The sequence below is a fragment of the Chlorocebus sabaeus genome, chromosome 11 (genome assembly GCF_047675955.1).
Source record: "Chlorocebus sabaeus isolate Y175 chromosome 11, mChlSab1.0.hap1, whole genome shotgun sequence".
Taxonomy (NCBI): Eukaryota; Metazoa; Chordata; class Mammalia; order Primates; family Cercopithecidae; genus Chlorocebus; species Chlorocebus sabaeus.
This window is the reverse complement of record NC_132914.1, coordinates 22349822-22371687: the sequence shown is the minus strand read 5'-3', so window position 1 is coordinate 22371687 and position 21866 is coordinate 22349822. Positions and strand designations below refer to the sequence as shown.

The window sequence follows — 21866 nt, the reverse complement described above, 5'->3', positions numbered from 1 at the left end:
TCTGTGGCAGGCTTTTGGATAACCCAAATAACAGTGACAGTTTTAAATCCCTAGGCCTACATTAAAAACAATTCTCTACCACCCCGCCACAAAGAAACACAGCTGAAAGTTGAATAGTTTTAGCAACTCTTGACTGGGAGAAAAATAAGAGGTTGGGGTGTTTAGACCACAAATTCTTCTACCAACATTTGTTTGCAGTATAAGTCAGGACAAGTTGTTTGGAAACACGGCTAAGAATTTATGAGCAATGTTAACATTGTAAACAATTAATGAGCAGATGGCAGATCTTGTTCTCCTCAGTCTCCCACATTCAACACAGGACTTTTAGTATTCAAGGGGTACTCAGAAAATGTCTATTGAATAACATAATATACAAACTTAAGAGTCTGATTTTTAAAAAATAGCATATTGCCCAAGGTAAGTGACTTTCTTTTATTTTACAGTTTTCAAAATTAAGAATGTTTGTGCTTACTTGAAGTCTATTTGTATTCATTAGTCCATTTCAACAATTTGGAAATGAAAGATGTGAAGATCATTTGATAAATAAGAAAAAATTGCATATAAGGTTAATTTTTAAAAAATGAGGTTATTTCACAATGCTAAACTAGCTTTTAGAACTTCATAACACAGATATACTTGACGACCAATTAATAGAAAAGTACCCTTTTATTGAGAGGTAAGACAAGTATATGTACAATATTCAATTGTTAGATAATATAATCTGACAGTGAGACTGTTTAAAGCAGCAGTATTTCAGGAATTACAATTTATAAGGGGAAAAGAAAAACATTCCAAATATGTTTCTGTTACAGAAAATACACTTAACAATGACAGAAACACTTAAGGCTATGTAGTATTAGACCTTTTCCTCCATCTCTATAAAGTACATTTTTGTTACAGACAGAAGGCTGATTTTGGAAAGAAAGAAACAATAGGATGTATAGTGCTTTCTATCAGAAGACTAGTATGTTTAAAAATAGTCTCATCAAGGGTTCTGAATAAGAAATATAAGTGTTGCCAGGCAGTCCCAAACTCACATTGGATATTAACCGCAGACTCATTTAAAACTGAAAACTGCTCCAGCCTCTCAATCTTACTAAGGACTGGGAGATTATCAAACCCTTTCAAGTCTACTAATGCTTTTGAATTAAGATTGTTGAAAAAAGGAATCTCTGTTACAGTGCAAAGAACATTTTGATAGAAATTCATGTCTACAAAGGAGTTAAATACAGATGTCTCTTACATTAGCAGATACTATTCTTGCTCTAAAAAGGTAGAATTATCAAGACATTGTAAATAATATGGGTCGAAAATATGTGTAACAGAGTTCTACAGGGCACCTTATATAAGTCAATCCTCAAAGTATGTATTTGACACTCTCCAAGTGAGGATATTACTTTTTTGAAGAACATTAGACACAACAGTAGGCTCTTATTATTCCATTAACTATTGAGGTAGGAGTCTCCATTTGTCATTACTGCATTTTCACAGACATATCATAAGTCAAATCCAAGTACCAAAAATGTCAGTAATCCTCAAGACTAAACCATTACACTATACACCAAAGTCTTTCCTTATTTAGATGAGCAAGACTGGGAGTTCTCTGTGTATCAAGAGATTTAACTACAAATAAAATAAGCTGTAATCTATTTTTGTAGATGTTTGTAAATAAATACCACACATTTCAATTATACTTTTATGCATTAAAAAGCTTTGCAACTGTTAAAAAAAGGAAACAGTGCAATCAGTGGTAAAACAAATAGTACTATCGCTGTTGAAATGTTTCCCTACATTTATCACTAAAGCTGTCACATCTTGTAAAACTAAAGAAAACAGCTATTTCCTACTGTCTAATAATCAGCAATGGTGGAAAAAAGAACACATTTTTTTTTTAGTGTCATGTTCTTAAGAAACTATAGCCAGTTTAATTACAGTGAAATAACTTTAGCATGTGAACTCATGTATTTTCTAATTAACTCGAGTGATCATATGAAGGATATGTCATGCTTAAAAGGAAAAAGCTGAAAATAAGGGAAAACTCAGATTAAATGAATAGCCCTTTAAAAATAGCCTAAGTTTAACCTTTTAGCATGTTAATGTCTTAAAGTAAACATTATCAAGTTATTTTAATTTATGAAAAACAAAATAATAAGCCACTGCTAAAATTAAAAAAAAAGAAAGAAAAATTACATCATGACATGGAAAAAATCCATTTGGTTTGCATCATTTAGTATCTTCAACAAGACTATTCAATGAGACAAGCCACGAAACAAACTACTTCATTCATGGTCAAGAATGCTTTTTTGTTAAATACTTACATGTAATGAATGATATAAATAGATACTTAGGAGGGCAGACTCCCAAGAAGTGTGAGAATATTTCTAGAGTATGTTGCTGACCAAACTTAGTCAGTTATAATTTGGGAACTAAAGGTTAGTAAAGAATGACCTTTGAATATTCCAACAAAGAATATCTAGTTCAGATTTTCACCTGGCTTTGAAATATTAAGATTCAGAAGAACCACAAAAGTTTTATTTTAACCATGTTTACAAAAAAAAAAAGTAATCCATACATCAAAAATGGGGTTTCCTTGGTTTTAATACATTAAAATGACATAATCCAATCGAATTCATGCATCACTTCCAGAGATACAGTGCAACTGGAAATATTTTTGCCATTGCAGTGGACATTTCTAAAAAGCAAATGCCTATGGATGCTCCTGAGCTTTCAAAAGAAAAAGAAAAGAAACAGGCACCACAGTTCTCTAAGGATGGCTGAGTTTCGCACATTGTGGAAAAACAATACAAATAGCCTTCAAGAGTTTCATAAGCATCGTAACATGGATTTCATCTCTCTCAGTTTGCTTGCTGACTTCTTAGTTCACTTGAGTAGAAGCCTGTTTTCATTGCTTCTTTGCTATTTTGCTGCTGGTACTTTGTAGGCTATACGTTTTGAACTCCTGTAAAGAACATTACAAGCTATTTCATGTAATTTAATTTTGTGCTGAATATTCTTCAAATGACTTTATAAATAACACAATATTTTAAATGAGTCTTCAAATTCACTTGTTGTTATACCATATTGTTGCTTTCTCCAACTTTATCTACAAACTGTAAGGAGAAGAAAAACAGATAATTAAAGAAAGTCCAGAACATTATAAAACATTATATCAATATTTAAAATGTTGATTTTAAAAACCCAGCCTTACAAGAATAGTTGTGGAAATTTAAGGTATGACTGACAATGGCTAATCCAGTACTACTCACCATCATCTTCTGATACATAAATGTGTATAACATTTTTTTTTTCTAAAAGTTGTTTTTTGCATGACATGTTATACATATGAGTTCAAGGGTGCAACATGAAAAATGCAACACAATGAATAAAGAAATTGTATAAGATGAAGATAACACTGCTAGCTTAACAAAAAATAAAAAAATAAAAACATAAAAAAACTGAAATGTCAGCCATTCATGCATTAATGAACCCAATAAGATATTTCAACTGACCATTACTGTGGATCTCTTCGGGGCCTATGTAGTCTTTGAACAAACAGATTTAACTCCATTAAGTTCAATAGTTAACAACAGTTATTGACTAAAAATACTTTAAATGTGTATTCTGGACTTTGGATTGAAAGTGGTAATGACATTAAAGATAGATTTAATGATGTAAGCATAAATTTATAATTATTGAATATAAATTTTAACACACATTACTGTAAGTGGTTATTTACTTTGCTTACTCCACCCCAAACATAAAGCAGTTGGGTTTTTTTTTTTTTTTTAACATTCCAGATGGTGATGTAAAGACTGATATTGTATATAACTGGTAGAGACATTAAAAGTTATATAACCCAGGTGGTTATACTATCAAATTCTAGCAATCACCTGATCATTTATTTTATTTCACAATTCACATTTTTACATAAACACTTATCGTGATGAATAATGATAAGAAACATATTCTATTGTATTGGGTGTCCATTTATGCAAATTCTTGAGAATCCTTAAATTAAGGGCACAAATAATGATTATGACTCTGTAACTAGAAGTTTCAGTACATTCAAAAGCCATTTTAGGTATAAGTAACATTCACTACTGTATGCATTTGCAGATTAATGCAAATGAAATCAGAGTATACCCCTATAAGCCTACATTCCAACGTTTTGTTATATTATCACCAACAGGTGACTGGCAACTGAAACTAAAAGTCACTCTCGAAGAATACACGGATTTATTAGAATTTTAAGGTAAATTTAAGTGGAGAGAAAGCACAACAATCTCTCCCCAAAGGTAACTTGAAATATTTAGGTTGTCTTGGCTGTAAGGTTCTGACCCTAAAATTACCCTGGGGATGGAAATAGGATTAGGCTTATAGTGGTACTTATTTTTCCATAGGTAAGCCATTCTTTAGCTGTTTGAGAATTCAATAAATGCTATGAACTTTCTCTCTAGAAACATCTATAAAAATCTGTGAACAACTTTAGAAAGTTGATTAACTTCCCTGGAACCTAATTGGAACTTGTGGTCTTTAAAGCTACTTTATCCTACTTATTTAGGACAGAATTGGACCTATGAAACCAATACAAAGAAGGATATGAATACTTCTGATATGGGTTGGACCTACAGCCAAAAGGATTGTAGCCAACTCAGCTGAATTCTAGATCACCTAGATTCTTTTAGAAATTAAGGATTTTGGTTTAGTTTTGAAACTGAGGAGGTAGGCTAAGAAACAGTCATCTAGTGTTGTCTTGAAATTGAGCAAGTTCCCTAAGGTCAACAAAATGCCATCCTTCGCTCACTTGCTTAGCAGAAAATATTTTGAGTTTCCATTATAGGCCTGATACTATGCTAGTCACTGGGGATAGAACAATGACTAAGATACAATCTGTCTCTGCCCTCAAGGACTGTAGTTTTACCTGGAAGTGCCTCCCTTTCTCCTTTCCTTTCTTTTTTCTTTTTTGTTCGAGACAAAGTTTTGCTCTATTGCCCAGGCTAGAGTGCGGTGGTGTGATCATAGCTTATTGCAGCCTTGATCTCCTGGTTCAAGCAATCCTTCCACCTTGGCCTCCCAAAGTGCTGGAATTACAGGAGTGAACCACGCATGGCCTGAAGCCTTTTTTTTTTTTTTTTTTTTGACAATTAAATGAGAGGTAAGGCTGCGCGTAGCGGCTCACACCTATATGGCGGCTCACACAGCACTTTGGGAGGCTGAGACGGGGGATTGCTTGAGCCCAAGAGTTTGAGAACAGTCTGGGCAACATAGTGAGACCCTGTCTCTAAGAAAAACAAAAACAAAGAAAAAAACAGAGGTAAATGCTATAATAGAGGTGTGCACAGGAATGTTATGGAAGCACACCCCGAGCCAGCCACAGAGAGTCAGGAAAGGTTTTCCTAAGGTGGCAAAAAATAAGCTGAATTCTGAATGGCCTTCTAAGACTCCACCAAAAGATGTTACTACCTTCAAGGTAGCAGTTTAGTATGAAACATTTGTTGAATGAATATTGAATAAAAGGAAGAAACTCTATTTGTTAATTTTGCAAATGTTCTCTTTAACCTTTGTCTGATTTGATTCCTTTTATTTTATCAAGATGGAAACCAAGGCACACGCTGGAAAACAAATTTGACAAGCTTGTTTAAACTGTAAACAGAGCTGGCAACAGACTCTTACCATCTGAATCCCAGTATAATATTGCTTTATTCAACTCTTTTTTTTTTTTTTTTTTGAGACAGGGTCTTACTCTGTCACCCACCCAGGCTGAAGTGCAGTGGCACAATCATGGGTCACTGCAGCCTTGACCTCCTAGGCCCAAGCCAATCCTCCCACCTCAGTCTCTCAAGTAGCTGGGACGACAGGCGCATACCATCACACCCAGCTAATTTTTGTATTTTCGGGGGTAGAGATGGAGTTTCACCATGTTGCCCAGGCTGGTCTCGAATTCCTAGGCTCAAGCAATTCACCCACCTCAGCCTCCCAAAGTGCAGGGTGTCAGCCCCCACACCTGGCCTTATTTAACTGTCTTAATCTAGGCTACTTGGTGGAGAAAGAAAATATCTGCAGGAAATAATGGTTACCTTTTTACATTATTGCTACTAAAATTAAAGATTATATAAAAGTTAAATAAAAACTTGCCCTGAACTCTCAGAGAGAAAGGTAGCATAGCATATCAAATCTGAGTAACATTAAAAAAGAGAATATGGATCCAGAAATGGATCTAGTAAAACAAAATTTCGCCTTTTATAGGTTTAGCAATATTCACTTTTTGGTCTTCATGGTACTCATGATCTGTGTGAGGTAACTATATCATAATACAAAACTCATCAGTTAACCATGTTTCAATTACTCAAATTTCTAGAAGTAAAAAGCACAAAATACGTATTCTGTTGGCTTAAAATATATATTGCTAAATACATGGTTACTTACTGATCTAATTCCAGGTAAATTTAGGAGGGATCCAAGGACTGGCACTCTTCTAATAAAGCCAACGACAACAGGAAAGAAGCCCCTGGGAGAGGGAAAAAAAGGTTCTTAATAGTTACATTTTCTATTTTCAAAATAATTGCTAACCAAAGAAAAAAAAAGTATCCTGTTAAAATTCTGAACAATTGAGGGACTTCAGAGTTAGAAATAACTACAAATTTAATTAAAAATTTTGTGATTGTTGGTAAAAATGTGAGAAGTACATGAGGCCTAGCTATAATTTAGATTATGAGTTAGCTCAACTGCTGAAGATTTCTCCAACTATGAGTTGTGTGGGGTGAAACTGATCAAAAGAAAGGGGCTGTTGAGACCATATGTGTAGAACCATGAAAATAATAATAGCTATCATTTACTAAATAAGTACTAAGGGTCAAAACACTTAGTTAACACTAAGAGACTGCCTGCCAGGTACTGATCCTCACAGTATGTCTCATTCTTTCTTGGTAGAAACACAAGTCTACAGAAGTTCCACAGCTTCTAACCAGTTTAAAATTAACAGTAGATCAGTTAAGCTACCTCAGTATAGGAAGAGAATGAAATAGTTTATTTTAAAAATGCAAAGAAAGTAAACTTTTCCTGGGTCTTAAAATATGTACTGTGATACTGTGAAATATATATTCGGTCTTTGACCTCATTTTCTGGCTTACAACTCCTAAAATACTTAGAGTCCCTACAAGGTGACGTCTTTTTGTATACAAATGAGTTATCAATGGGTGGCAGCCCCTAGGTAGCTTCAGTATGGGGGCTGGTCACCAGAAAGACCCAGGCAAGATTAGAGGGCTGGAAATTTGAGCCCTACCTCCTAACCTCCACGAAGGGGCGAGGGGCTGAAGGTGGAGCTGATCACCAATGGCCAATAATTTAATCAATCATGTCTAGTAATGAAGCCTCCATAAAAACACTTAACAGTGTTAAGGGAGCTTCCGGATAGCTGAACACAAGGAGGTTCTCGGAGGATGGTGGGTTGGGGAGGGTGGGGGGATCTGCGACCCTTTCCCCTTTCCTTGCCTTATGCATCTCTTTATTTGTGTCCTTTGTAATGCCTTTATAATAAACTAGTAAACATCAGCGTTTCCTTGAGTTCTGTGAGCCTCTCTAGTAAATTAGTCAGATCCAAACAGGGGATCATGGGAACCCCAATTTAGAGCTGGTCAGTCAGAAGCATGGGTAAAACAACCTGGGGCTTGTGGCTGGCATCGCTGGGAGTAGAGAACTGTTGTGGGACTGAGCCCTCAACCTGTGTGATCTGGAGCTATCTCCATGCAGACAGTGTCAGAACTACATTGGGAGGACACTCAGCTGTTGTCTGTTGCAGACAACTACTTGTTTGATTGCTGTATGGGGAAAACCCCCCGCACATTTGGTCACAGCAGTCTTCTGTGTTGATTGTGGTAAGACGAGTACAGAAAAAAAGCTGTTTTCCTCACAGAGTTAGATAGGGATTTGAAAATACTACCATGAATAGAATTCAGAAATTAAGCAATAAGATTCTGTTATGAATCCGCAGAAGTCAAAATAAAGAATTAAACAGAAAGTAGAATTTTTTAAGTTAGACAAGTATTTATGTTGATGGTATATGTGTGTGTTTCAAAGAAAATCACAATTATTTTCCAGTAGTAATGAATTCAAAAGATCACTTTTATTTTAAGTATTGTTTTAAAACATAAAAATGTGTGATTTCAAACGCCATTATTTAGGATTATAAATATCTAGAAAAACAATGTCAAAGACCCTTGGCACTAAATCTCCAGCTCAGAATATCTCAGAACACAACAAAACCCAAGAACAAAAACTGGTATTTATACCACAAAGCTCTCTAAACCATAAAACCTACGTATTACTCCAAGCTTGTCAATGATACTAAGACTTCCCATCTTTTATTCATCTCAAAGATTAGCTTTGGCTTTTAACTTTCATTACTAAAATTCCTACATAATTAAGAAAGCCAATGATTTTCTTAGTTCTTAAGATGCTTAAGTTTTCTGCTGCAAGATACATCTGCCGACACAAACTCCTCTTCTCTACTCTCTTCTCTCTTAGCCACTATGAGCTTTACTCCTAGTTCTTCTCCCACCTCTTTTCCTCGTTTCTTCTAGTGTTTTCTTCTTTTTCTCTGCCCACCCTAAAATGTCAAGAGTACCCCAAGATTCCAATCTTATCACTCTATACTCTGTACTGTATTAACAGCCTCTTGACTGGCTCCCCTGACTTCAGTTTTTCTCTTTAATACCTACTTTATCCTGGTAGCAGAACAACCTCCCTAAAACATCTGCCCTGTGTATCACCTCTGGCTTAAAAATACCTGTGCGTCACTACCCCAACCTTCTCCCAACACTGCTCCCCCAGCCCAAATTTGGTTACAGGTTAAGATATATTTTTCTTAACAAGTCATCAAAGAAAGTCTGCAACCTGGCTCCAGACTTCATTTTCAGTTTCATTACCAACCATCTCCTTCAACTCATCATATGCTCCTGTTCTATAGGAGTATTCATTCTTTTCAGAACAAGCTGTGTATTTTCATGGCTCTGTCTGTTCCTTCTGTTAACTGTCGTTCCCTTTCTCATTTATAGGATAAATTCTTACCCATTCTTCAAAGCCCAGTTTATCAGTTAACATTTCTTACCTCTCCCTGAATTTACTAATTATTTAATCATGCTCCTACAATATTCTGCATATACATTCATAATGGCATTATGACTATATCCTACTGGTATTTTTAGAGTCTACTTCCCATAATAGAAATGAGAGATTTTCTAAAGCAGATTTGGTACTTCTTTTTATGTCTCCTGTGGGTAATACAGTGCCTGGCAGATAGAAGACAAAGGATATGCACTGTTGGAATAAATAATTAAGCCCAACCCTACTTAAAGGTATTTTCTTTTTTTTTTGAGATGGAGTCTCGCTCTGTTGCCCAGGCTGGAGTGCACTGGTGTGATTGGTTCATTACAACTTCCGCCTCCCAGGTTCAAGCAATTTTCCTGCCTCAGCCTCCCGAGTGCTGGGATTATAGGCATGCACCACCACAGCTGGCTAATTTTTGTATTTTTAGTAGAGATGGGGTTTCGCCATGTTGGCCAGGCTGGTCTTGAACTCCTGACCTCAGGTGATCCACCTGCCTTGGCCTCCCAAAGTGCTGGGATTACAGGGGTGAGCCACCGCACCTGACCAAAGTTATTTTCACATAGATAGATACACATACTATTGCTTACCTGCTAATTGGCATTTACAAAATATTACCTGATCAACATCTCCCATAGTGGTGTATTTGGTAAACAATCTTCTAATATGTGTATGTCCTAAATAAATTTGGATCAAGTAGTAGTAACTACGAAGTATAAGATTCTACACACTAAAATGCTGGCTCGATCTATCTGTCTACCTACCTACCTACCTACCTAGCACCAACCACTATTTAGTTGATAAAAATATCAAACATAAAGATGGTGCCTTAAAATGCCAATAAAATGAACTTTATTGTGCTGACAAGATAATTTATACCATTACTTAGGCAATCATTTACGTTTGATAAACATTTTTATAGTTGCTTCATCTAAAACTATAATAAAAGATTCAACTTAAATAAAATTAAGGAAATGATCATCATCTTACTCCAAGTGACATAAATATCTGAGTTTTTGTACTAACTATCTGACGCACTGGTTTACTGAAAGAGACAATAATATACCTTACCTGAACAAGAGAAAAAATCCATAAATTTCGAAGATCATGCCTATCAAAGGCCAACCAATAAGGACTACAAATACACCACCCAGAAAAAATCCTGTAGCTTTCATTTTATGTTTTTGGAAGAAGAATCTGAATGTTCTTTCTAAACCAATTACAAAAGCCAAGCCGGCTACAAATAAAACCTAAAAGAGAAAAAAAATACAACACAGAAAAGGTAGTTAAACACACTGCATAAATTTTAAAAGTAAAATCAAAGCTAAATATAAAAAAAGAAGCTCATTTGTTTGGTTTAATGTGGGCAACTGGCCAGACAGAACTGTAATGTACAACCAAGAAGCAGAACCAAGGAGGGGGTTATGCATGTTAAAGTTGTAGTTTTGTTCCACTTGTCTCATTCCTCTTCTATCTTGATTAAATGGAGAAAAAGAGAAACAAAGAAAGATTAGACGTTACCAAGGGGCATCTGTGTCTGCAGTAGTTTTCCTAGTTTTAGCTGGATGAGGAAGGCTTAGTCAAGCAGATGAGTTGGCAAGGCATAAAGAGGAAAGCTGCCCATAAATATGTCACCCAAGGGTATTCCTCTTGGTTCTGAAATATTCATCATAGGCTACAGGAGTTTCTATGGATGGGAGAAATATTGACATGGCTAAGTTGATAGCAGAAGAAACAACGTGAAGCCAAGAAGATTCTAGTTTTATAAATTCTAGAATATCTGGTGGCAGCAGAAATAAAAATACAACCACGTGTTTTCAAATATTTTGAATGTATTCTGTGGACAAGAAATGGTGATGTATTAAGAGCTTGCTTTCCCCAGGTTTTCTTTCCAAATACTTGCCCTCTCCATTAACATTCTTTAGTGAAAACTATTTCACACAAATATATATTAAGCCTAATGGTTAAGCTTCATATTCTAGGATAGCAATGCTATTATCATTTTTAAGACATCAATTTTGAACAATTTTGCTATCTTTTATCTTTTCCCATTTCCAATTAAAAGCCCAAATATATATGTGTGTGTGTGTGTGTGTGTGTGTGTATATATATACAGTGTCTTCACTACCTTAGAAGGGTTATTATTTATTTCCGCATCATAACCTCCACACATGAATAGCATAGTACACATTCCAAATAAACAACATAGATCCCTTTCTAAGCAAGTCAACCATTAACATAGAGATATATTTTTTAAAAGGTTAAAAAAAATCTATCTTATGCAGCTGAATCAAATGCAAAGTCTCGGATGTTTAAAGCAAAAATACTTCAGTGAATTTATCAGGACATGAGACTATCAAGTCATCTATTTTGAACTCCTATTTAGAGGCAGCCTTCATTTAATGTATTGTAAATCTCATGACAAACACTTAACAGAGTAGTTATGGAATTAGAAAACCTCATTAAGTGTTTACCTTTTATTTAAACAGAAAGCTGACAGGTTTCATTCCTGATGGAAATAGAGAATGTAACAGGAATTACTTATGAGTAATACTGAATTATTTTCCCCAAATTTAATAGCAGGTAATAATTCATTTGTAGGTAAAATTTCCTTATAAATTTAGTTAAAATATGTATTTAAAAACTCACATTTCCAATAGCCAGTAGTGCTTTGTCAAAAAAGAGAATCATTCCAAAGAACAGGAAAAACACTCCAAATCCTGTTAATCCCATTCCAATTTCTGCAATATAAGTTATATGGTTAAGGGCAGAGAAAAATTAAACTCACATTAACATCCCTGTAAACTAAGAAAACTTTCCAGTTTTCCTTTCACAGATATACGAAAACAGGTACTCAACATTGCAGGTTAACTTCATAATGACATTTATTTAGCTCTATAACAAATTAATTATCAGCAAATTATTTAAAAATTTAAAACATGAATGAAAATTTCTAATCCTTATATGGGAGATAGCATTTCTCAGACATAGCTATAATAAAAAAAGATAAATCAGGATTCTAAATCTTTGGTTTTGTAGATATATAATTTGTTTTTTTCCTCCTAAGAAGCTCTCTCACATCAGACATAAATGTATAGGTTTCCTTTAATTACTTATCTCCTTTCACATTCTATAATTATTATTTATATGCACAATATCTACAGTTCCTTCTTACTCTCCTTAAAATTAATTCCTTCTTTACTCCATTAGAAATGTTACGGTAGGTCAGCACAATATCCTTTAGTCAATTATACACTGCTTGTCACAATGGCAACAAGAAATATTTTGAAAATCATGGTAGCAGTCTTCTCAAAATCATATTTTCACAAGGTCAGGCGTCACTTTTAATTTCTTGATTACTCATTATGGACTTATCTACACATTTACCCAAACTACAAATCCACTTACATATTTGGTCTACAGTCCTAAAATCACCTCTCCAAAGTTTCAAAGAATCTTGTTTTACCTAATATTAATATTCTAGGTTTTTAGTGTTTCATTAAAAAACAAAGAAATGTTGATCAATTGCCAGATGCAAGGAACTGTTCCAGGTACTGGATATATAGTGGTAGACGAGGTGCAAACTTTAAAGTCTATGTTTATCTTGCATATACAATTAATACTTTTATTGACTGTGCATTCCCTAGGTCTTATGTTTTTAATATGAAAAGTCTCAACGTCTAAGGTGACAGATGTACTCTTCTATTAATGTTAAAAAGCGCAATTCACTAAGTTACCTCCTTGATCATTTTAGTTTTGATTTTAGAAAATAGTCACTAATCCATAGTTTAGCTAGAAGCACAATCTGCATACAGATAGGTCAGAGTAGAAGCCACTGTATTTTTAGAAGCACAATTTAAAATACCCTATCACTGATTTCTGATCTACTGCTTAACTTTTTGCCTCAGCTCCAGAAAGCTAAAATCTAGGTCACAGCTACTTTAAAAAATCTTAAGTCATATAAAATGTTCTGATAATTTGAAAACTTGCATTAATTTTAGCTTTTTCTACATTCCCCACCTGCTCAATTTCCTAATAACTAGTGTCTTCCATTCCAGACATCTTTTGTTCCCAAAGTTAGTCTAAAATAATTCAGGTACCTGGTCTATAAATACACCAGTAAAGCGTATTCAACACACATTCCTATGAAAATTTGAGGCTGATACTTTCATGATCAAATACCTTAAGAGAATTTACCAAATTAGCTGTTTGGATAGTGGACGTAATTTCATAGGGGAAAATATGGACAAAAGAGCGAGTAAAATTCTATTAGTAACTATTTAGTAGTTAGGATTAAACATCGGCAGCTTTGTTGGTTGAATATGACTAATTTCTATCTTTTCACAAATAACCTTGATGATTACATAAACATTGTGAGATGTTTTTAGAAAGGAAAGTATATGGAAAGACACCTACTATGTACTGAGAATTTACCGCGAATTAGGCCTTATGAAGTGCTTCGCATACCTTATATAACTTAATACTTCCAGTGCTACTGGAATGCAGGTATAATTACATCTTTTCAAAGATGGAGGAAAATGAAGTTTAGAGAGTTGACTTAACTTGCCCAAAGCCACACTTCTAATGAAGCATTTGAACCAAGGTCTTTTGAATCCAAAGCTCATGTGCTTAACCATTAATGCCATAGTTCTTCCCACAGAATGTTTAGTTTTTAGGTTAAAGGTGTTTGGTTACATGAAACTCAAGGACACTGGAGTATACTGAACGTCTGGAGGGCGCGTCTTTTAGGGGATTCAAGTTTAATATTAGCTTGTTATCTAACATAGCCAAGTAGAACTATTAAAAATTAACTGCAGTGAAAAAGGACAATCTCTGAGTATGCTTTACCATGTCATGAAGTGTTCATACAAAAATTTTATAATTTCTTTAACAAAATTGTGAGGTTAAAAGTAGCACTAGTCCTATGGTTCATATGTGCAACCGTGAACCTAGAGGTATTAAGTTAACTTGTTCTTGATCACAGAAGCAGGAAAAATGTGTGTGTGGGTGCTGGTGGTATGGAGGCAGGTACAACAGTCTGTGGAGTCAGCATTCAACCAGTCTTCTCACTCCACAGACAATGGTCCTACAACTACAACATGGGAACCAAAATATTCCACTACTTTATCCAGTACAGTCCAGCAGGAGACATTGCCCAAAACATCTTTGCCACAACTGGCACTGGCAATGACATTGCCAAGTAGCTCCTGATCCACACCGGTCAAAAGTCTCAAATTGGCCTCATGCCTTTTTCTCACCTCCAGGATCCCCCTTTTCCCTATCCTTATGCATTCATAAGCCCTCTGGCTATCAAAAGCCCTGCACAGAGCTGCCTTCTTTCCATCAGAAGTAAAACTTATCTTCCTTCACTCCTCCCACGTTTAAAAAACTACCCACAGGTTTTAAAAAATATAAAAACAATTTAATAAAACGAATCTGTCTAACATAAGGAGCATACTGCAGAAATTTTATAAGGAAAGACATGCATTACCTAATGGCAAACACTGTTAACATTCTGATATCTTATTCACAATTTTTTAAAAGCAGCATTGTCTTTCTTACTATGCCCTTTGAAAAACAGAAGTCAAGAAAGAATTCAATTGAACATTAACTGTACTGGAGAACGCAATTATCACACTAGACTTTTAGACAACGTGATGAAATGAAGATTCAGAGGCAGCATGCCCCTCCTCCGTCCCTCTGAATAAGTCTTGCCTTTTTTTGGGGCCGGGTGGGAAGGCGATGAGGAAAGTCCTAGAATCCCTTAAAATAATCACGAATTTCCATTTATTCTACTCTGATCGGTGCTTGGTCACTCTCTCTAAAACCCAAAATCCCAGAATAATCCTGACAAATCACTTGAATGATGGCCAATCCCTGCAGTTAAACACATTCACACACAAACACAATTTGAAATCCAAAATGCATTTGGTTCACTAATCGTTTTATGTTCCAATCCGCTGTTTCACCTAAAACATGTGACAAGTGAACAGCAAAGAGAAAAGTTTCATTGCTCTCACAAAATTTAATGAAGTGAGGAGAATGCTTCTCAGGGAGAATGCCCACAGTCCAACTCCACCTTCTTGTTTTTGCAAGGATGTAAAGCAGGCACTCATTACTATATTAAGTCTTCAAAACTATAATTTCTATGCACAGGTTATTCTCAGATCTCAAAGTTTATATCAAGTCTTCTTAAGTGATAGTGGGGTACAGTGCAAAAGGTTTCTGAGCCAGCACACCTGGGATCAAGTTTTGTTTCTGTCACTTTTTTTATGACCATGCACTGAATTTCTTTTGTGCCTCATTTAACTTATGAAAGGGGCATGCTTCTGTTTGCGTTACAGGGGTCTTGTAAGAATTATGCGTAATGATTCACATGAAAGCACATGGTAAACTGAAACAAAATACCTTTATGTAATTGCCAGTAATTATTATTACACCAGATTCCTACCCGCTTAAGACTACATTTTTATTTTCTTTGATCAGAATAGGCCAGGTAAATGGACCAAAGTGGGTGGCAACCTTGGGGCAGGTGGTCCCAAGGAGCAGCCGCAGTCCAGCCTCAGGAGGGAAGATAGCCTGATTGGGGGGTGGCAGTGTGTGTAGGAGGCCTTAGAAGCTCTGTGAAGTTGATCTGCCATGACTTGAATCTACACATGAAGACTCCACTTTAAAACAGGGCATTTTAAATAAACTTCTATTTTTTACTTCAATACACTGTTTAAGTCTTAAAATCTTGAAAATCTCAGTTAACTGGAATGAAATGAAAGGCGTGGCAGATAAAGCAAAGTGAGACAAAAAGATGACTCTTACGACCATCAAGAGATGAGGCATAGAGCTTGGGCAGACATAAATACAAAAATTATTAACATTAACAAAAAGCAGTAGGAAAGTGGAAATATTATAATGAAAGAAAAGGAAACCGATATCAATGCTAGCTTTAGAGATGAAATAGGACTGGAAAACTCTGTGACAGCCAGAGAGTGACGCTAAAATAACAAAACAAGTCACAAAGCACAATATACAATACTAACGAAATACATCCTTTAATGAAACACAAAGTGGCTTTTCTCTACTGCTTGAAACTTTAGCAGGTAGAAAAGTGAGAATGTTTCAAGAGATTTCTAAAAGGTTGCTTACAGTACTGGCAAAAAGCGAATATTCAAAATGCCACATTTAAGCATAAGCACATTTTCAAAAACAGACTACTGTAGGTGACATTTAAAATACCGCCTCCCAAATAACCAGCCAGCCAGGGACTTGTAGAGGACCCGAAGTGTGTCATGCGCATAAACGATCCCGAGAGTGGGCCGTGGGCACCACGCAAACTTTCTCTTGTGGCGAGCCCCCAGAACAAAGCGCCTATCTCACTGGGGATAAGGAGATCATCGCGACCCTGGAATGGGATAGACTCGGCTAAAGCTCCCCTCCCCAGCTACGGCGTCCCACCCTGCCCCACACTCTTCTCCCAGGTCAGGTCCGCCACTGCAAGTCTAGCCCCGGCATCCCCAAGGCAGCCCCTTAGGGTCCCAGCAGCCCTAGCTCTGTCTCGCAGGCCGCCGCCCCCAACCCGGAGCTTCATTCATTGACCCTGTGGAGGGGCAAGACCCAGCCAGGTGATGGGTGTGCACGGCTCGAGGCGGGGACCCCGGAGCAGGTGCTTACTCTGCGTGTCCGTTAAGGAGATCATGGCTGCAGTGTTGGGGACAGCGGCGAGAGCACCTCGGAAAGCCCAGGGTGGGAAGCTGAGTCGGGAGAAATGAAGCCGGGAAACAGCCCAGGCGAGAGCCGCCACGTCTTCCGGAAACACGCAGCCACCCTCACTGCCGCTTTAAGACCTCTTCCTATTGGCGAAACCTGCTTCCAATCTCAACCAATAAATCGTAATGTTGTTCAGTGACGCTCATGGTGACCACACCCCTTGACCAATTAGAGAAGGGTGTTATTTGTGATTGGCTGAACGGACCGACCCGGAAGGGTGGATGCTCTCAGCTGGGTGGCGGGAAGATTTTACTCCGGAGCAGAGGAAAGATCGGCTCGAGGCCTGGGTTCTTTGAAGTCGGAGATCCGAGAGTCGGAGATCGGAGAGTCGGACACAGGAGAGTCGGACACCGGAGAGTCAGACTGGGCTCCTCAGTGGGGAGAGGCTCTGGGATAACTACTGTTACAGCTTTGAAGGGTCAAGGGTGTGCATTTCTTGTTTGATCCTTCCCTTTCCTGCTGGAGGGCGAGGCCGGTCTGTAGCGGGTCACTTCCTTTCGCCCACACATTGGCGGAGGAGAAACCGGAACGTTAATCACTGCTCTGCTCCGAGAACTCGGGCCTTTAGGGGCACGTTCGCCTGCTGACGGGTCTTTTGATCTCCCCACTCTTTTCCATGCAGGAGGCTTGGCCACCGAAGCCTGTTTATTAGCAGCTGCCATTTGTTGGTAAATACTACTGGGGATGCTTCTTCCATCCACTGCTTCACAGCAGCGGAAGGAAGGGCGTTATTAATATTCAATTACTATTGCCTCTAAATGCAGGTGGCGGGGAGAGAGAGGATTTAGCCTATAGTACCTCAGTGTCGTTTCCTCCAACATTGATGACTGGCTGTCACCCTGTAACATTTTTCTTGTGGATGCCTAGCTTATACTTCTGAGTGACAGATCCGCTGTAGTTCAATTTCTGGATACATTTTATGTTGAGATATCTTTTGCTAACAAATCACATCATTTTGGGAAGGAGCAGTCTTTTAACGGCATAATCAAAGGAGTAATTTAAAATCGTGGGGGGAAATTGGATATATAGACTGTGTCTTTTCATAAGGGTAGAAACAGCTCCTGCTGCCTTAGCAAACCTGAGCCCTCACTATATCAAGGCATTTTGCTGGGCTGTGCGGATACAAAGGTGAAGAGACTGAACCCCAGCCCTGCTAAAGGACCTTACAGTCTATGGAAGGAATGTTACATTTTCGTTACGTGAAGAGATGTTTGTATAAAGAATTAGAAGTCCTTGGTTTACTCTCCTATTTAGCCTTCTTTTAATGGTGTGGTGATTCCACATTCTTTAGCAAGGCAAAAAAGAGTCAGCCTATCTTTCCAGCCTAGTGGAGGCTTCAGAATTCTGTGTAGAAAGGGTATAAGGTCAGCAGTCTAAGGATAGGTGTTGCAGAAGTGACTTTTGGAGAGCATCTTAGTTTTAGAAAGTGTCCATATTAGAGCGATAGAAGAGGTGTTTTTAGGATTATGGGGAATTTAAAGTTTCCACTCTCAAGCCCCATTTTCCACTTGTCCATATGCATGCTTAGGTTTTAGTCATTCATAGATATTTAGAGTTCATTAATACAAACCATTTTCCCCTCCCCCCACTTCTAACCTTCTTGTGTTCTCCCCTTTTAAAAATCTAGCTTTATAGAATACCAATTTCTCTTTTAAGATTGAACTTATATTGTAATTTTATTGAGCAAGTGCTCAATAAAATGTTAGATGATTAATTTTATTATTTATGTTGATGTATTTTGCTTAATCTGGTACACTTGAATCTATCCAATTTATTTATAAGATTGCAGTCCTCCCAGTTTTACAAGTAGGGAAAGAAGCTTAGAGGAACAGCATGTGCAACTTTGTGTAACATAGTAATTTAGTCACATAGCCATTGGTGCTCGAACTGTTGAATATTTGCTGTTTTTTGTTACATCACTTTATATTGGGTGGATGTTTGCTAAGTGTTATTGCTACTGTATTTGTCATGTATGCGTTTATGTGACTTTGGACACTTCTCTTAAATCTAGAGTTAGTTGTTCTGAGTCTTGTGGGTTATTAAGCTGAAATATAGAGAGTTTTCCAGAAAAAATTAGTGTTGAAAGAACCATGTGGTTCTTATTTGAAAGGTCACTGCAGTATATAATTTACTTTCTAACATTTTTCATGCTTAGGAATGACAGATTACTGTTGAGTGAACATCATTAATAGTACTGTTTTTAAAAACTTGTTGTCACTGTGTGCTTTTATTTTTAGAAAGAAATTTGGATTATTTTAGAAACAAATTTGGAAAGAAAAAGAATGGCGTCCGTTTCAGGTTAGTAGCAATGATTACATTTTCTTGTTTCTTCTGTTCTATATCTATTTGTATGATATTTGAAAAAAATGTTTGTTTTAAAAATTCTGATTATAGAAATGATTTTCTTCAGCTTTTTTATTTAGGTAAAATATATATTACAAACTTTGCCATGTTAACTATTATTAAGTGAATAATTCATTGGCATTAAATGCATTTAGATTGTTGGGCAACCATCAACACTATCCATCTCCAGGGCATTTTCATTTATGCAAACTAAAATTCTATACTCATTAATTCATAGCTTTCCATTACTTCTCTTCTCCTAATCCCTGATAGCCACTATTCTACTTTCTGTTTCTTGACTATTTTAGGTACCTCATATAAATGGAATCATACAACATTTGTCCTTTTGTGTCTAATTTTTACCTTATTTGTATCCAAATGAAGGCAATAGCAGAATCATTCTTTTGCCTATTTCTCTTACAGCTGAGTATACACTGACTCCTTCCCCAAAAGAGCAGGTACAAATTATCTTTATTCGTCTTTGGGTGATGCTCATTTCTCTTCTTGCTGAATCATGTCCTCCTTGGTAATACTGTAATGTATCGGAGAAGGACCAAATAAAAGGAAAAACCCCAACTTGGTTTATATACAAATGTTAAAAAGGAAGAATGGCTTACAGCTATTAGAGTTCTTGTTTTTCAATGGGTCCTGTGGTCATAGCTTGTACTTTACAACTGCCTTCTTCAACTCCCCATTCCATATTCCTTGGTTCTCCGTTGGTAACGGGTCTTTGCTTGGTGGGGACTACTTGCCTTAGTAGTTTCCTATATTTGGTTATTATAGTTTTTAATTAATTTTAATCACAAGATAAGAGAATACTGAGAGGTGCCTTAGAGGATCTTCTGCTTTCCAGACATACTCCTCCTTATCCGTATAGTGTGGCAGCTGTCTGATTTCCCCTTAGTAGTCAGGATCACTTACCCCAGCCAGTACAGTAATCCCCTTCTTTGCCTGTTCATTTGTTGGCATGAGGAACCCAAAGTGGCCAAGTAGCAGTCAACTTCCAGTTTAATGGAACTACTGTATTTTCCCCTGGTACAAGCATTTCTTTCTTGGTAACTAAGACCTCTAGGCCAACAAGAGTCTGACGTTTCAAGGATGGGAAGCAAAAATTTCACTAGTGAATCACTAAGGGTAAGGCTCCACTCCCATTTCCACCCCTGATTCCCGTGAATTGTGGCAATGGGAGAAGCAGCACTATGCACTCATGTATAGCATGCCATATCCTGGAGGCTACCAGTCTAGCCTTTAAAGTGCTGATAACCAGCCGGCAGCATAATTGAGTCTGCAAAATGCCACTCCATTATTTCCTCAGGCCAGCTGCTTCAGGGTATTGGGGAACATAGTTAAACCAGTTAATTTCTTAAACATGAGCCTTCTGTTGTGCTTCATTTGCTATAAATGAGTTCTTTGGTCAGAAGTAATTTGGTGGGGAATACGATGACAGTCAGCAGGAATTCCCTGAATTCATGCAGAGTGGACATGATAGAGCACTGCAGGCAGGGATGGTAAATTCATATCCAGAGTATGCATCTGTATCAGTGAGAACAAAGTGCTGCCTTTCATTATAGATGTTTCCAATGCAGTCACTTTGCCATCGAGCATCTGACTGTCCCCACAGAAAATGGCGCCTCCATTGGAACTCAAGGTTGGTATGAGCTGTTTGCAGGTTGGGCACTTAGCTGTGGATGTAGCCAGATGGGTCTTCGTGAGTGACAATCCATGTTGCAGAAGGCACTTTGTTCTTGATTTCGTTGTGCAAGGACAGGTGTGGTCCATGTCCAGGTCATCTAGTCTACCTGATTGATTATGATTATCTTTTGTGGAGGTTGTTTTCAGTGAGCATTAACATGGGACTCAAATACCTTCACACTGACCATTCAGAGAGGTCTATACATACATCTCTTTCTCAGACCTCATTGCCAGCAGTTTTCCTATTTGCTACCTTCCAGGTTGCTAACCATCCTGCTAATCATTAACCATTGCCTATGATACTGTGGATGTATTCCTCTGGCAAAGTGAGTAACTATGTGCACTGCTTACTGCTGACGGGGAGGATTTCCCATCTCCAATGTTTCTCAGGGCCTCTCTGGAGAGATGCTAGAGTGCTTTAGTTGTTCACTTTCAGGTGGTGACAATATATCATGCAGAATCTTTTATAAATTAGGCCTGCATTTTGTTTCTTCCTTAGTTACAGGGGATCCCGTCATGAGGTCATAGGTGCAGGTTGAGGAGGAGGAGGCAAAGGGGAGCATGGTGCATGAGCATTCGGACTTCTTGTTCATGCCTTCACTTAGAACCTGCTCCCTTTGGCATATACCAGCTCCATTGTGATGATGGAGGTCTGCCTAATGAATTGATCGGTCAGATGACACCTGGTTGATGATAGGCAGCACGGGTCACATAGTCACTTAGTCTCTTGTAAGACCCAGGAGTAACCCAGAAATTGTTTCCAAAAGGGTAAGAGTTCTCTAAGCTTTGCTCCAAAATCCTAATCATCTTTGTTGTGACTCATCTGTAGGCCAAAGGTGTCATATAACATCCCCATTCATCACAGACTTACAGCACCATCAAATCTGTTGGGTCATATGGCTCAATGGTAAGAGAAGATTGTATCATGGCATTACCTCTTGTTCGAGGTCCTACTCAAAACAGGCAAA

The 21866-nt window shown here is 37.3% G+C and overlaps 2 protein-coding genes across 2 annotated transcripts in view; one reads left to right on the top strand and one right to left on the bottom strand.

Moving 5' to 3' along the window:
• Positions 1 to 647: 647 nt before the first annotated feature.
• GOLT1B (golgi transport 1B) lies at positions 648 to 16934 on the bottom strand. Its single transcript, XM_007967869.3, has 5 exons — positions 16768 to 16934; positions 11752 to 11843; positions 10174 to 10352; positions 6427 to 6508; positions 648 to 3110 (listed from the first exon to the last, which is right to left on the bottom strand). The coding sequence occupies exons 1-5, from the start codon at positions 16790 to 16792 to the stop codon at positions 3072 to 3074; spliced, it is 417 nt and encodes a 138-aa protein (XP_007966060.1). The 5' UTR covers positions 16793 to 16934; the 3' UTR covers positions 648 to 3071.
• Positions 16935 to 17072: 138 nt separating this feature from the next.
• Positions 17073 to 21866, top strand: part of RECQL (RecQ like helicase) — a 33879-nt gene continuing 29085 nt past the window's right edge. Inside the window, exons 1-2 of the mRNA XM_073020536.1 lie at positions 17073 to 17288; positions 19101 to 19161. Coding sequence (XP_072876637.1) covers positions 19146 to 19161 — 16 coding nt within the window. The 5' untranslated portion in view covers positions 17073 to 17288; positions 19101 to 19145. The remainder of the gene's footprint in view (positions 17289 to 19100; positions 19162 to 21866) is intronic.

Excerpts from the sequence above, each read along its gene's own strand:
- GOLT1B (XM_007967869.3), bottom strand. The coding sequence starts at position 16,792 with ATGATCTCCTTAACGGACACGCAGA. Across the intron at positions 6,509-10,173 it reads GGATTTTTTCTCTTGTTCAG|GGGCTTCTTTCCTGTTGTCG; the intron begins GTAAGGTATATT and ends TCCCTCTCCCAG. Across the intron at positions 3,111-6,426 it reads ATTTACCTGGAATTAGATCA|TTTGTAGATAAAGTTGGAGA; the intron begins GTAAGTAACCAT and ends TTCTCCTTACAG.